General features: G+C 45.4%; 1 protein-coding gene across 4 annotated transcripts in view; it reads right to left on the bottom strand.

Moving 5' to 3' along the window:
* The window catches only part of ENDOV (endonuclease V), a 109492-nt gene extending 99855 nt beyond the window's left edge, over window positions 1-9637 (bottom strand). For all 4 annotated transcript variants that reach the window (XR_015878432.1, XM_088472817.1, XM_088472809.1 and 1 more), the window contains exons 1-2: window positions 9485-9637; window positions 3327-3498 (exon numbers count right to left, since the gene is read on the bottom strand). Coding sequence is in view for 3 of the 4 variants with exons in the window: in XM_088472817.1 (XP_088328943.1) it covers window positions 3327-3498; window positions 9485-9540 (228 nt within the window). In the remaining variant the exon portion in view is untranslated. The remainder of the gene's footprint in view (window positions 1-3326; window positions 3499-9484) is intronic.
* Window positions 9638-16479: the final 6842 nt, after the last annotated feature.

Here is a 16479-nt window from a genome sequence, read left to right as displayed (position 1 = left end):
AACGATGATTGACAACCAGAGCCATAGCTAGACTTTTTGGTGCCCTGTGCCAGTAAGAGCATTGGCGCCCCCCTCATTTTTCAAAGGGACATAATGCACCCAAAAAAGGGGAATGGCCTCATGGGGAAGGGCCAGGGAAAAGATAGGGGAGGCCAGGAGATGCTGGGGATGAAATAAGAGTAAGCTACAAGTGAGAATGATAATAAACAGAAATTTGACAGGCCCAAACAGCGCCCCCCTGACCTGTGGTGCTCTGTGCAATGGCACCGGCTGCACTACCCTAGCTACGGCCCTGTTGACAACAGTAACTTTCAAGAGGTTATCTGTGTGATCAGCAATAGCCTAGCACGATGCATGCTTACAGTCCTTATCTGCACATTGGATGAAGGAACACATTGCACCCCCAGTTTTGCAACATGCAACCTCCTGCATTTAAAGCACCAGCCACCCCCACCTGTAATATTACCAACCTTCCGCCCCTGCTCACTTTACCAGGCTGGCCAACCTCCCTGCACACCCAATGCCCCCTATTAATACACTGGGTGCTGTCGCCTCCAAAGCCTGCACATGCAAAGTGCCCCCAGATGCTCCTGCTGCAGGTGACTATCTACAAGGAGGGCCGAGTAACAGTTCACCAGAAGCATGTAGTGGTGAGCTGCTGCGTGCAGGTAATGATAGACTCTCCAGGTGTAGTCTGCAGTCAATGTGTGCAGAATTACTATCTCACATGGCAGCAGATAGCAACAGAACCCGCTCTGAAGCAGCCCCAGGGAAGTCCCGGAGTGACCCGCTTCAAGTGAGTTAACATGAGAGGATGGGGCGTGGCCTGGAGTAGCTAGGAGAAGGAAGCATTTTGCCAGCTCTCCTGCATATATCCTTCAATTATCCTGTTTTTCCTGGTTGTTTTTCCCCCAAACTGGATATTCCAGTATGTTACCTTTTCCAGACTAACTGGGCTCCGAGGTGGAAGTTTGCATGCAGTGTCTCCCAGTTTATTTCTAGGAGTTTGCAGTGGCCAGGTCCTCTCTCACTGGGGCCTGCTTTTCCTGTCTCCGACTCCCGGGGCGGTCTCCTGTTATTATACTTACCTGTGGACTCTATCCTGGTGCCTAGCTGCATCCTGCAGGATCCGGTGTGCGTCTCCTGACGGTTCTTATTTGTATCAGTTGGAGTATTGGAAGCGGACGTCAGCCATTTTGTCTTCTTGGGCGGTGGCTGCGAGTCTCCCTGCGCACCAACATCTCTGCTGCGGCGGCTGATCTGCCCTTTGGTTCCTGGCTTCAGCGGTCATCTGAGGATTTCTCCTGGGATTCACCTTTATAGCTGCTGCCTGCTACCTCCCAGCTGTCGATCTCCTTGTGGCTGTGTGCAGGTAAGCTCTGGTGTTGTGCTAGCCGCCATCACCTTGCCACTGATTTCCCTCCTGGCTGCTGCTCAGGTTATCCTGCCTTGCTGTGACTATTATACCGGTGGCTACGTACCTCTAAGATGGCTGGCTCTATGCAGCAAATTACCCAGGCTATTAATGCCCTTACTCTGGGGCTGCTTACCAAGCTTGAGGATGTGATGATGATCGTGTCTGAGTTCTGCAGCTGCTGTTCACATGTCTCCTGTAACAGTGCAATATTTGGATGTATCCTGTCCGAGGTCTGTGTTAACCTCTGAGTCTGATGCCCTCCCAGCTTATGGATGTCTCAAATTTGATGAGGTTCGTACAGAGATCCGTTCCCCACTTCCAACATACAAGTTAAAGTTCCGGGACTTATCCTTAAAGTACTTCAGGACCCTTTTTATTTACTCTCCGAAGGCAGAAAGTTTACAGAACTTATTGCTTCCATGCTCCATAGTGTGTCCTTGGGGAGATGGAGACGGGACTATTTCTATAATTCTACAAGAGGCTGAGGCCTGGCCAGATTAAGATTAATATTTTGAAACTTAATATTTTGTTCTAAGGTCTTTGGATATTTTCTGTTTATTATTATTATCCAGTCGTTTGAATTATTTCATTACTTTGCTTATTTGGTTTTCATATACATAAGTATAATGTTATATATTTTATATGGAAGAAACACCATTGCTTTTAAATGTGGGAGAGCTGGGCACAACCTATCTTAGGGTCATTAGTCTATTGCCCTCATCAGATATATGGGTTTCTGTTATCCTGTATTTCTGTGATGGGCGTGTTTATGTAGTTAGTGTAGAATGGGGAAGGGAATTAGGGATCCAGGTATACCTAGGTTGGTGTTAGGTTTTACAGGGTGGGGGGTTATGGGGTGGGTTGTTTTGGTTTTTTCTTTTAATTTCTTTTATTTATTTGTGTATGTAGTTTTGATATCCAGGCAGATCTGGAAGTTTTCCCCTTCTATTTGACACTCTATAATGTGACATATGCAATCAATATATCTAAAAGTGGCTAGTTTTTTTGTATTTATATTTCCGGATATATGAGCCCGAAAGGTGCCTTCGGGCTCTTCATATTCTATAATATTATTATATAATTAATATATATATGTAAGACTGTGACGTACTGTATATCCTATTTTTAATATGACAATTGCTTGTGTAACAGGTCTTATGCTAATATATACTGTGTATTGTGTCTGTTTATTCACATCTGCTGTGCTATATATGCCATTTTTTATTATTGTATTATGTTTTGTTTGATTTATTTTCAAAATCAATAAAAATTTATTGCATTAAAAAAACATGAGAGGAGGATCTGTGACATTTGGTGAAAAAACAGCGCTGCCCGGAGGTATCACAGACAGGTGATTTGCATCAGGCTGGGCTCCCCCTTGGCGAGAGACAGGCGAGCACTCCGTGCTCACCCACCCCTAAAAATGGCCCTGCTTGTATAGCATTCATCCTCCGTGCTCAGGAGTGATTCCCACCAATCTGCTGCTGGGAGCCACAACTTAAATTTTGGAGGCAGAGCTGGTTGTGGCATGCTGATATGTAGAAAAAGAAAGCTTTGTAGGAAACTTGGAAATAACAGCTCTGCCAGGCGGCGTCTGTCATAGTGTGCTTGACTGTCTTACTTTGCAAGCAGTCAGTCAAGTGCAACACACTGTGCCCCGCCCTAACATGGCAGGGATGAGACTGAGTTAGTAGGGCCCACTGGGAATCACTCCAGCCCTCTACTGGGCCAGTCCAGCCCTGGGAATGGTTAATAATACCATCATCATTGATGGTACCATCAGTGGTTCCTATTAATCTGATCAGTGAAGGGGGTGGGGCAAAGCACACAGAGGACTAGGTCAATCACTGGGAGACGGGGGGGCATTGAGGTGTCTTGGTATTTGTTTTAGGTTCACAGTGACCATTACCTCCAGATCTGGGTAACTCAGTACTATAAGTGAGGCACATGCAGCAGTGTCATCTCCTTTTATGTATGATAGGTCAACTCCTCCAACATGCTTCAGACCAGAGAATTCAGGGTGATTCTGCCATGCCTCAGTGTTGCTGGTGATCAGGCTGTCTTTCAATACTGTCTGTTCCCTGAAATTAAATAAATACAAGGAAAATAAAATTACATAAAAACGAATGAACTTACATAAAACAAGACAAAGTATTTTTATTTGTGGTCATAACAAAAGCATTCAGTCAAAAGTTGGAATGGCAGCTTATAACCCTGCATTACCAAAGGCCGCGGAGGGCTCTTTTCCAGAACACAGCATGTTAGCTTTCTTTGATATCAATGTATGAAAGCAACAATGCATGAAAGCAACAATCTGCAGCATTTACAGATCATTTCACAATGATGTAAGATAGAGACTGCAACGTGAAAACATAATCCGTGTGTTTTTTAGGTTGTGGTGAATTAACGTTTCCTTTTTATGATATTCTCCTCAGTATGATTTGAGTGGAGAACAACACTTATATACAGCCTGCAGATGTCACTGTAGATGGTTTAGTCACCACGGAGACCTTTTACCAGACAGCAGCGAAAACCATAAGGAAAATTTACCAACCAAAAAATGTGCAGTCCTGTAGCGTAAATGCTATGTAAAACCACATGCCTACCATAGGCGAAACTAGACATTTGGTTGTTTGAGTTCCAACCCCTTGGCGGAACTTGCGTTACCCTGACAGATTGCCTCTCTGTCTTATGACCATTCATTAGGTAGTAATGTTTTCTAGCTTCATCTTTCTGATATTTTTTTTTTGTCCTAATTTTTTTTTTTAATTGTCGTCAAACATCACAGTAGCAACCACAGTTCAATCATACCACACCACACAGAACCAAGTGACTGGCCGGGGAGACTGGGGGCTGCCTAGATCACAGAGGTGTAAGGGTTTTTGATAAGACAAAACTAATTTTAGATTTTTTTTTTACACTCCTGTCACCAGTTGAGACCTAAATGTCAGGTCACTTAAAAGAAAAAGTAACTATTTGCTTTTATCAGTCTGCCAGTGTCACATTCCCCTCTTTTTCCTTCATCTTTATGTCCCCCTCCCATTTCTCTGCGAGCTTTATCTCTCTATATATCTCTCTCCAGGGTGTGGATTAACTGATAGTATTATTATTATTATTATTATTACCAGTTATTTATATAGTGCACATATTCCACAGCGCTTTACAGGGAATATCTGACCATTCACATCAGTCTCTGCCTCAGTGGGAGCTTACAATCTATGTTCCCTACCACATGCACACACTAGGGTTAGGATATTTTTTTTGTTATGGGCCAATTAATCTACCAGTATATTTTTGGAGAGTGGGAGGAAATCGGAGTACCCTGAGGAAACCCACGGAAGCACAGGGAGAATATACAAACTCTACACAGGTAGGGCCATGGTGGGAATCGAACCCACGAACTAGGTGCTGTGAGGCAGTAATACTAACCATTACATTACACAGTCTGTGCTGCCCCACACAGTGTCTAGATAGACACCAGATGTTAGACAGCCAATAGGTCAACTGGGACAAAAGGTCGACACACTAAAGGTCACCATGTAAGAAGAAGGTCACCCTAAACAAAAAATGGTCAACATAATTTTTGTAATTTTTTTTTAGCGCTAATTTTCACCCTAACCCTCCCCTTGGTGCCTAACTCTAAGCCTCCCTCCTGGTGCTTTCCCCTAACAGTCGGGGTAGGTGCCTGACCCTAACCATCCCTTCTAGTGCCTAACACTCCCTCTTGGTGCCTAACCGTAACCATTGGGGTAAGTGCCTAATCCTATAGTCTGGAACCCCTCTCTCCACAGCTGCCTCTTTGATGAGCCCCTGAGATACAAGGTATCTGATCTGAGCCCCAGACAGGATGTCAGTCTCCAGCACTGTAACCGATTACCTCACTGCGAACATCCTAAACATACTTAAAGGAATTATATTATAGTTTGCGATGGCAGACCTATACCTTTGCTATACACTCCCACCAAGGCTGACAAAACGTGCACCTAAGAGAATCCTTGAGCCGGGTACACACCAGATGATATGTTGTCCGATCCGGCAGATTGGACGACATATCGTCCACATCGGGCAGTGCGTACCCGCTATTTCGCCGACTATGCGCACTCCAGCTCGTCGTCAACGACATTGCCCGTCTGACCTGCATGGGGCGATATCGTCAGCGGGGGCCATGCTGACTAGTGCAGCATGGCCCCCACCCTCGCTCCCGGCATCAGCAAGTGTGTACACACTTGACTATGCCGGCACCCCGCCGGGACCACCCTCTCGCGATATCAGCTGGGTACACGTCGTTAAGTGTGTACCCAGCATTAAATGGATCTCAGTCATCACATTTCTTATATCTCACTATGCAGACATGCTTCTCTTTATGTGCATGCTCTGTGTGCTTACGCCCATATTCTCTGTATCTGACCTGGGTGTAATAAGTGTCTGCTGCCTTCTGTGAAAATCATTCAGTTGTCCTACACTGAAGCCATAGTCACCTTCATGTTTGATTTTTCCAATTAGTTGGGGAAACTGGTTGATCATCGTTTTCTCCCATACTCAATATTGTTCCAACCAGCCAACTGATTGGAACTGTATCGTTCTGATGTATGGCCAGCTGTAAAAATGAGAGAGTGAGGAGAAAACAAGAGATATGGTAAGAACTTACCTTTGTTATCTCTGTTTCTACGAAGTCCATAGGGTCCACAGGGTTGACCTTGGGGATATAGCTGGATCAGGATCCATGGGCACCACACAGTTAAGCTTTTAGCTCCCAGTATGCACTTGGGTCCCCCTCTATACCCCGCCCCCGAGCCACAGGCACCTCAGTTGGTAAGCAGCCTAGGCTGGAGGAGGAGACTAAACAGAGAGAAGTAAGACTGGAACACACAAGAAACCATACTCACAGAAATGGGAGACGGAAAACCGGTGACCAGCCACACAGCCCATTTGAAGCCAGGTGCATCAGGGCGGGCGCCCTGTGGACCCTATGGACTTCGTAGAAACAGAGATAACAAAGGTAAGTTCTTACCATATCTCTTGTTTTCTACTTCAGGGTCCATAGGGGGTCCACAGGGTTGACCTTGGGGATGTCCCAAAGCAGTTCAACTAAGGGCGGGGACGCTCCTGTGCTGAAAGGAGCACCCAGCGCCCAAAGGATGCATCCTGAGAGGCGAAGGTGTCAAATGCATAGAACCTCAAAAACGTTTGGATCCTGATCCAGCTATATCCCCAAGGTCAACCCTGTGGACCCCCTATGGACCCTGAAGTAGAAACAGACGATCAGTGGCCATGTAGGAGGTGGAGACTACTGATCCCTTGCTGGGGTTCATGGGTTAGGGTGGTGGTTCTCAAACTTGGTCCTCAGGACCCCACACCGTTCACGTTTTCCAGGTCACCTAGCAGGTGCACAAGTATATTATTACTTAAGGTGCATACACATGGGACGATTCGCTCCATAAACAAAATTGTCCGGTGTGTCCCCGGCAGGGGTGTGCTCAGTGTCGTTAATGACACGGAGCAGAAACACTGTACGAAATCATGAACGATTTCATTCAGTGCCAGCCACCCTCCCTCATCCCCGAATATGTTCAACCTGACATTATCGTCTCGTTGGATGGGAGGTTCGTGCGATGAACAATAACTACCAACTACAAACAGAGCACGCATTGGTAGTTATCGTTCATCGTTTTGGGGCAGAAACTGAACGATAACATTGTCGTTCAGTCGACCAATAAATTAATTGCGTATGTACTGCCACATTTTAAAAGATTCACAGGTGGTGCTAATTATTTCACTTGTGATTCTGTGAGGAGACCTGGAAAACACACACTGTTTGGGGTCCTGAGGACAGAGTTTGAGAACCTGTGGAGTAGGCTGTATCTGCAGCTTTAATAATTGGTCTAGTATGCAGTTGGGTTTATTGGTTCCCGCAGACATACAGTGAGGTCAACAGCAATGACAGTTTAGCTTATGCAAACCTGCAGTAAAGCAGAGAGAATAGTTCAGAAGTTCCTAAAACAGCCTAGTTTTAGGATTGATGTTAACATCATCACTATTGTATTGTGTTTATCATCAGTATCATATTCAGTCGGTTATATTCCTGAGAATATAGGAATTACATAAAGTCTTGTCACTGGCTGACTTCAAGGCTCCATTTCACCTGGTTTTAATGAGCCTCAGAACCTGTGTAATTCACGTGTCCCGAACTGGGATGAAGTTTATGACCCGGCTGTCTGCGCTCAGAATGCCAGCACCGGCATAGGCAAACGCAGGGAGGGTTTCCGTCTGCCTGGAAACCCCCCTCCCCTGCCCATAGCATGACCACAATAGAAATAGTATTATAATAGACTGTTACTAGTGCTGAATGTTCTTCTCAGTATCACAAATGAAATAATTAGCACCACCTGTGTATCTTTTAACATGTATCAGCCAGTAATAAATAACCTGTGCACCAACTAGAAGATCTGGAAAACATGCACTGTGAGAGATGCACTGCTATAGAGCCCAAAATGTACATATATGTCCAGGGCAGTGCTAGGTGGTTCTTCTGTTCCTCCAGGCTCCCAAACTTGCTCCAATTGTCTGGAATGGTGCCCACATCTAAAATAAATACGTTCACCTCAGGAAGGATGGCCTACTGCCGCATCTAATGGCTTACTGTGATCACTGGTCCTGTATATGCTGGAATTAATACAAACAATACAGTTTGTATGACGCTTATTAAAGCTGATTATGTACTAATTCTGCCCTCTTAATTGACATGCCACACTTGCTCTAAAATTAAGCATTTGGAAACCCCCCTCTGGAACTCCTGCGTTTGCCACTGGCCGTAATCCCAACACTAGTCAGAATCTCAGTGCCAGCATCCAGACCAACAGTAACCCACTGGTAAGCATTGGTGTTAGGGGGGAGGACTAAGTCGATGTTAGGAGAGGGTGTGGGGTGGTTGTTGGTGGTAGGGTTATTTACCAACGGGTATTGGTACCCTAACCCTGTCGGGATGTTGCCGTCGGGATTGAGCGCCAGCATCCTGTACTCAACCCCCCAAATTAAAGGGATGATATTAAAAGCCGACATATAAGATTTAAAATTGTATGTGTTTGGAATCAGATATATGGTAACTCCCTTCTGAAGATCATGCATTTCCTCCTGCCAGGGGATTACCTACTACAATTACATTCATGTATTGGTTTCTACCTGCCCTTTTAAAGCGGTTTAAAACTATGTGATGCTGCAGAAAAGTATAGAGTGTTACATTGGGGATTGCCATTTCCAAAGTATTGGGCCAAGCCCGCTCCATAAAAACACCTCTTCATTGATGTTTACTTCTGCCGCTGGTACACACAGCATTGAAGGGGCTTATCTCCCATCTATCCTGGAATTTGGAAGACAGTCCTGAAGCGCAGGATTGCGGGACAGTCACTTTGATTGAAGCACACCAAACTCCATACCTGCCACTACCCTTTAAAACCTATGTGATTTAAAATGTATGTACTGCAAACTTGTCACACTCAACTTATAAAGAGTATAAATAGAAAATCAATAAACTAGTCTGCGTACCATACCTCCCAACATAATCCTTTCCAGGAGGGACAAAAAAATGCTCTGCTCCTGAATTTACCTCCTAATGTATGATTGCTGTCACCTGTGTTGACCTAGCTAATTGATAAGAAAGGTGTTTCACCACAGGTGATGGCAATAATAAAATAAAGAGGGAGGTACAGGAACAGAACATTTTGTCCTCCTAGAATGGATCATGTTGGGGGAAGCGAGTACAATATGTGGATATGACAGTGACTGTGCAAGTATAACATAAAACATGACGTGCCACAATAAAATACTTCTGTTTTACATTTTAAAAACGTGCTCTTTGTCTAAAACTTAAAAAGATGATGATATTGCAGGAATGTGTTGTTTCCTCCACTGCTTTAGTACCTATAGACTGTTTGACAACCAGCTGATGTGGAACTGCAAGTACAAGCATGCCCTGCCACATGGGCTGGAAGCCCCAGTTTAAAGCCTGGCATGCTGGATTGTGTAGTTCCACATTACCAGTGGAACATTAATTGCTCACGAAATACTTGCCTCTGCCATGACAATAATGTGTCTTCCGGGCATCCTGCTCCTTCCTCAGCCTTCATAGTAACACTGTAGTACTAATACTGTATCAAAGTGACTGACAACTACAGTGGATCACCACTCCCGGATTTCCATGCAACATGCTGCAATGTGATTGTGTTTTATGTGTCACCAGTATGTAACTGTCAGCGCCCCCTACCGTTACCAGGCGTGCTGGGACCGTCCGTATACCACGGGTTAGATCACGTCACATGACAAACTTCTCCCAATCAGCAAGCAGTAGCACCGTGGACGTTATTGTTGCCGGAAGTGCTGTTACAGTGCAGCTTTCTGTGTGAGGAATATTTTTTCCTCAACTCACTATTTAATGAGAGGGGGACATCTCTTATTATAGAAGGCTTATGTAACTGTGAACTCTATGGAGAGCCATGGGGCTACCTCCAAACTTCGTGAGAGGGGGAAGGGTACAGGGTGAGATTTCTCTGCTGTAATCTGTGCTCCTTGCTTTGTTTATTCTTATCCCCTGTACATGTTACTATAAGCACTTCGTGCCACAAATGCAGGTTGCAAGATCATCCCTTTAATAAGGGACACATTTAAATTATGCAGGTTCTATGGCTGATTAAAACCAGGTGAAATAGAGACTTGAAGTCAGCCAGCCACAGAATGTGTGTAATTTATATGTGTACCTTATTAAAGCATACTTCCCGAACTTTGGCCTTCCCCCTCCGGACGGGGGCAGTCAGGTTGGCAGTGTGGGGGCGTGGAGCAGCTGAAGTAGATGGTGTCGGGTGTGTCATCTGGGCCTCGCCCCTGTCTAGACAATGCCGAGGTTACTGGCATTGTAAGGCGGGGGGCATGGTCAAGAAAATGTGATTCACTGCTAATTGCGTCATCAGCCGCCTGTATCGCCCACTCAGCTTGGGAAGTGGGTTGGCTGCAGCCAGGATAGCAGCCGCGACCCGGAGACCTGGATTTTTTTTCCGGGCGGCCGGGCAAGCCACCCAATTTTCGGGAGCCTCCTGGCCGTTCCAGGACGTAGACAAGTATGTATTAAAGGGATGCGGTGGCAACCCATGCACCTTAAAAACATGTATATAGTAATCACCTATACAATAAAATGAATAACATTGCTAGTTTTACTTTAATATTTTACTTTAGTCAACAATATTTTATAGGATTTGTGTTTTTTGTCTTATGTTTGGAGGGTAATGGTGGCTGATAGCCACAGTACAGATTTCCAAAATATTCTCCATCTCTTTAGTATATTCCAGGGGGGGTAGATTTATTAAAGCTTGTAAAAATGAAAATAGGTGGTGTATCATTTTCTTGGATGGAATAGAGAAATTATAGCTGAAATCTGATTGGTTGATATGGTCAATATATAGCTGAAATCTGATTGGTTGCTATGGCCATCTCCGCCACTTTTCATTTTTACAAGCTGTAGTGCTGTAAATCTACCCCAAGTATTGCATGTGGAAAAAGTGTTTGAGAAAATAATGTAAAACCAATAGAGGGCACTGTGTTTCTATTTGAATAATATTTATTACCAGCTATTTGTACAGCGCACACATTCCACAGCGCTTTTACAGTGAATATTTGGCCATTCACATCAATCCTTTGCCCAGTGGGGCTTACAGTCTATGTTCCCTATCACATGCGCACACACACATCATCCTGCTTCATAGGGAGTGTGGCCGGGGACATTCGCTGGCATTACGGGTGGAGCGGAGGGTATGGCCACGCGTGTCCCTGCCCACGCTACACAATTGGAGGAGCAGGATAATGGATGAACTTGGGTGCTTGTTTTGTTTGTATGGAACCTACACCAATATTAGCCCTCCTGCTAATTAATGTGGTTGCCCTGACACACCCCTGTCCCCTACTTTATTAAGGGCCCCTGTTCTTTACGTATATTCTCAAATGGTCAAGTTCCTCTGTGGTGGCTGGCCACACCCTCTCAGGTGGCTGGCCACACCCCTTAAGCTTGGGCCCCTACCACTGCATTTCCCGGTGGGCCCTTCATGCCCCAGTCCAACGCTGGGTGTGGGGGGTAGGGGACCAGCCCAGCTGGGAGACTTGCCTTCTATTCTGGGTGGCCAGAAACGCCACCCAATTTTTGGGAGAGTGGGCATGTATTTGTTGTTTATATGGTAGTTTTTGTCCCAATAGGACTCAGTGCTCTACATTTGCATTTAAAAAACACAAGATACAAAATAAACAGAAAAGAGAACTAAGCATTTGGGTTGTATTGTTTTAGTAACTAAAGAGACAATAGTAAAATGCTGAGTAAACATACACACTATACAATTATTGAGCGAATTGCGAATAATTGGTTGATCGGCCTGATTTATAGAGAGTAATAAGGATCGTTTCAGCGTTTCACTGAGAAAACGGTAAGAAAACATCCACAAATGCATTCCTTCCATTATCTGATCTGTCAGTAAAGAATGAAAATCTCGACCTCAAATTCCCGATATAGAGCTGTATGTGTGCATTCTCAATAATCTGCCCATATTTCCTATGTTCTCCTGTCACTATGTCTTCCTCCTTGTGGGTGGACATATGCAAAATCAGTGTGGTGTGTTGAAAAATCGCTAGCTTCTATGGAAAAAATGCAGAATGTGTAGCACAGGTATTGGGGCAGGCAATTTGGTCAAAAATTGCCCTGTTTTTCGTCCCCATCAAAAAAATCTGACAGTGTGTTGCTAGCTTAAGTCTTGAGTATTTTTTTTAAGTTTACTAGAGTGGAGGCCTCTAGAATTGTTTAAGGAAGCGAGTACTATAGTCTGGGCTACACAGCTAAAAGTTCAACCCGACAGTGTCTTCTCTAGGGGGGTGAGGGTCGCTCTACTATTTTTGTGTCACCCCCTTGGATGGTGTCACCGAGCAGCACTGCAGCAGTGTTTGATGCATTCACACGTCATCCACACACCCCTGTGTTTGGAGAAGCTGGGGGTTGGGCTAGCCCTCCCTACAAAATGGACTCAGCACTCCCACAAAATGGGACGATCCGCCCCCATTTTAAGAAACACTGCCCAGTGCCACCCCCTTCCTGCGCCAAAATGGCTGCAGCCTGTCAATCAGGCTGCTGCTTAGGGGTCACTGCATGCGACGATGCAGGACTCATTCTGCACAAGCCCCTTTTATTGGCTCAGTCCTCTCTTCCTCTTCAGTAGGCTGCAAATGCAACTGTAGTCCCTGCAAAACCTCCATCTGTGTCGCTGGGATTTGAGGGAAGAGCTGAAGGAGACCAAAGTTGGCCTATGGATGGACATCGGTTTCCAATGATTCTCTACCATCAATGTTTTTTTTTTTTATGCTAGTGTTTTCCCCAATCGATGGCGGCTTTCCGATGTTATCAAATGGTGTGGAAGTGATAGCCATACAATGTTAAAATACAGATGTGCAAACAATGTTTTTTTCCATCAAATTCTTTTGATGCGATGGTTAATAACCATTGCATTGAAAATTTAGTTGGCGGGGGAGCAGCCATAATTTGATGGTGGGCTTCCGATGTCCTTCCATAAATTGGCCTGAAAAGGTACTTTGTATAAGACTCCAGATTCATCATCTTCTGTTACAAGGTGGAGAGCCTGGAGAAGGGTACAAAATGTGACTCCTTCTTTTTCAGCAAGCTTCGCCAATCTGAAAGGGCCTTAAGAGGCATAGCTATAGTTATTCACAGATTTAGACCTACAATAACTATTGCCAGTATTCACAGTGATAAGAGATGTAGTTTTGGGACATTATATTATTTTTTTTTCATGACGTAACAGCTGTTAGAAGCTGAAAAACTTCTGGATGTAGAGACCATTCTCCTGCGTGCACGTCATGATGGCTGAGGAAATCCACCTCCCAATTGAGAATCCCCAGGATGAACACTGCGGAGATGGCTGGGAGATTGCGTTTAGCCCAGGTGAGAATGCGGAACACTTCTGTCATTGCTGACTGACTTCGAGTGCCCACTTGGTGATTGAGGTAGGCCACAGCTGTGGCGTTGTTGGGCTGTACTTGTACTGGCCTGTTTTTCTGAATATTCTGAGTCAGAGTGAGAGCGCTGTAGATGGCTCGAAGTTCCAGGATATTGACTGGCAATACTGCCATGACTGGGGACCATCGGCCCTGGAAGGAGTGCTAGCCGTTACTGCGCCCCACCCTCCAAGGCTTGCGTTCGTGGTGAGGAGAGCCCAGTCCGGGATCAAAAGGGACAACCCTGTTTCAAATGGGAAGTCTGTAGCCATTGACGGGCTGATTCTGTGTCGCATGGATCTCTGATCACAGATGCAAATGGCGGTTCCTGCATACAGCACATGTGCTGATACCACTTTATGCATCTCTGTGTATACCCGTCCTTTCCTGAGTCAGACAGACTTGGCTGGATCTGTCTTTTCATGAAATTAGGCATTTCGGGGCGTGACCTGGGCAGTGGCAAAGTGATCGCATGTAACCGCCCGGACTTGTGGGAGAGTCATGAGAGGGTCATGGGCATTTATCAAAGGTAATGTGCAATTCTGAGGCATTCATACAGGGAATGGAGCCTGTCTCACATGATTATCTTGCATACAGCATGGGGCTGGCGCAATGCTGATACTAATGATGATGGATGCGGCGGCCAGCGTAACATCATTGGGAAGCACAAGCATGAACCACCACATTAGCATGAAGTAGTAAGACAAGCTTCCACTACTGCAGACACTTTGCCTACTACTCAGAATCAGCCCGAGTCTTCGTAATCTGGGACTGGTTTTTGCTGTAGGATGAAGTGAAAAGGAAGAATAGGAGTAACACTGCTTCATGATTTATAGTCATAGTTATTTACGTCTAGCTAGATAAAAAAAATGTATGTTGTTTTTAAATTTTGAGTGCAATATACAGCAGTAGTTGTACTTGCAAAAGAGCAAGATCATAAATTATATCATGACTTATATATATTTCACCATAACCTTCTACTAATTTAATCAGTTTAGCGCCAACTTTGGAACGTTTTTGGATGAAATATGCAGAAATTAAGTCCAAATAAATAAAATAATTGTGAATAATTAGTGAATTTTGTCTGTAAACTAATAAAGTGCTAGTCTCAGCTTTACTGTACTCATAAAAAGAAATAGGTTAAAAGTACAGGATAACCTGTAGTATGCATTACCGAAGCAAAAAGTAATTCCAATGCCGTCAACTACATTTGCAACCAATAGAAGGCGCTGTGGTCCTCATCAGGATAGCTGTTGTGCTCCCCCCAAAAAAACAAAAAACACATAGGGGGTCATTCAGACCCGCTCGCGAGCAAAGGACGCTCGCAAGCAGGTCGATGTTGCCCCACTGCGCATGCGCACGACGGAGGGAGCTCCGTCGTGCGCATGCGCGAGACCCGGACTGCGACAGCCAAGCTGTCGCTCTGGGTCTCGCACCAAAGGGGGCGTGCTGTCGATGGTGACTGACAGCACGCCCCCTTTGGTGGGCGTGCCGGGGGCGTGGCTGCCAGACGGAGGCGTTCCCATGGGACCGCCTACCGTCTGAAGCCGGCCCCACTGACATCAGTAATGATGTCAGTGGGAGTGATTTTGGCTCTGATAGAGCCAAAATCACTCCTGGGCTTGCGGAAGCGAGACCCTACCGCAGGGTCTCGTTGCAAGCCCGATGGTCAAAGACCATCGCGACCATCTTTTTGGCCGCTCGCATATGCTGTGGGTGGTCACCCACAGCTATGCGAGCGGCCAGGAGGCCGCTCCATTTTCAGGTAGGAGGGCACTGATTCAGAGCGAGCGCTCTGGTCAGAGCGTTCAGCTCTGAATCAGGCCCATTGTTTCATGCCAACAGGGGGCTCTGTGTTACAAAGTAGTTGAATACCTGTACCACACTATGGGCCTGATTCAGACCCGGTCACTAAGCTGCGCTCGCTCGCTGCTGAAAGGGGCCGGGTATACAAATACTGCGATCGCACTACCTTAGAGGGCGACGGCAGTTAGCGTACGCACGAGTGTAAAGCCGCCCACCTCTCTCTCTTAGCACGCGTCATCTCCAGGAAGTGTGTGATTAATCGGGAACATCGAGACCCATCGGAGATGCTCGCAGCACTTGAGGTAGACCCTACCCCACCGCAAGCACTGCGATCAGTTGAGGCAAAAAAAACGACCAAGTGACGTGTTCAATGACGCTACTTTGCTAATTATGCACAACCATTAAACTCCGTTTTGACGCTCAGACACGCCTGCGTTCGCACATCCACTCCCCCGTTCACAAGCACCATCCCCAGTTACCACCCACAAACGGCGCTATCTGTCACTCAAAGTAGCGTCCAGTTTGTGTACAAGGAGCGCACAATTCCTGGCCGCAATGACTGGTTCGCGCATGCGTACTTTGACGCATACGCATGCACAGATGTGCGATAATTTTCCCGAGCGAGCATTCGCAGCTTAGCGACCGGGTCTGAATCAGGCCCTATGTCTAGTGCAATGGTAGGTTTACAAATACTAAGAAGACTTTTGATCACATCTCCAATTTTTGGGTGATATAAATGGTGATTTACAATTCACAATCTACCACAAGAGACAAATTGCTAGGTAAATCTCCACTTTTTAAACTCCCCCACCTCCAATAATCATACATCGTACAATCACAGAAATTACCGATTTCTGTCCTCTGAAACATAGAGTCGGTGAAATCTATTAAATGGCGATTACCGAAATTGATTTGAAAATCAGTTGTGATTGCAGAGTTATAATTTGGTATTCAAAAACAATGGACACTGCTTAGATAGGGTGCAAAAGGTCCATGGAAATGCAATGGTGATTGCAATTGCACCTGTATAATTATCCATTACCAAGACTAGCTTGCAGGGACTACAAATATTATTACTGTTTATATATTGGCAGGCATATTGCACAGCATTGTACAGAGAGTATGTAAATATCCTAACACATGTGCATGTAGTGAAATCCATGTTTATCCAAAGCCACTTAAACTAATGGTACATACACACGGTCAGAACGATTGAACGATTT

The sequence above is a fragment of the Taudactylus pleione genome, unplaced genomic scaffold (genome assembly GCF_031769625.1).
Source record: "Taudactylus pleione unplaced genomic scaffold, aTauple2 ptg000016l, whole genome shotgun sequence".
NCBI classification, from domain to species: Eukaryota; Metazoa; Chordata; class Amphibia; order Anura; family Myobatrachidae; genus Taudactylus; species Taudactylus pleione.
This window is presented reverse-complemented; position numbering and strand designations above follow the sequence as displayed.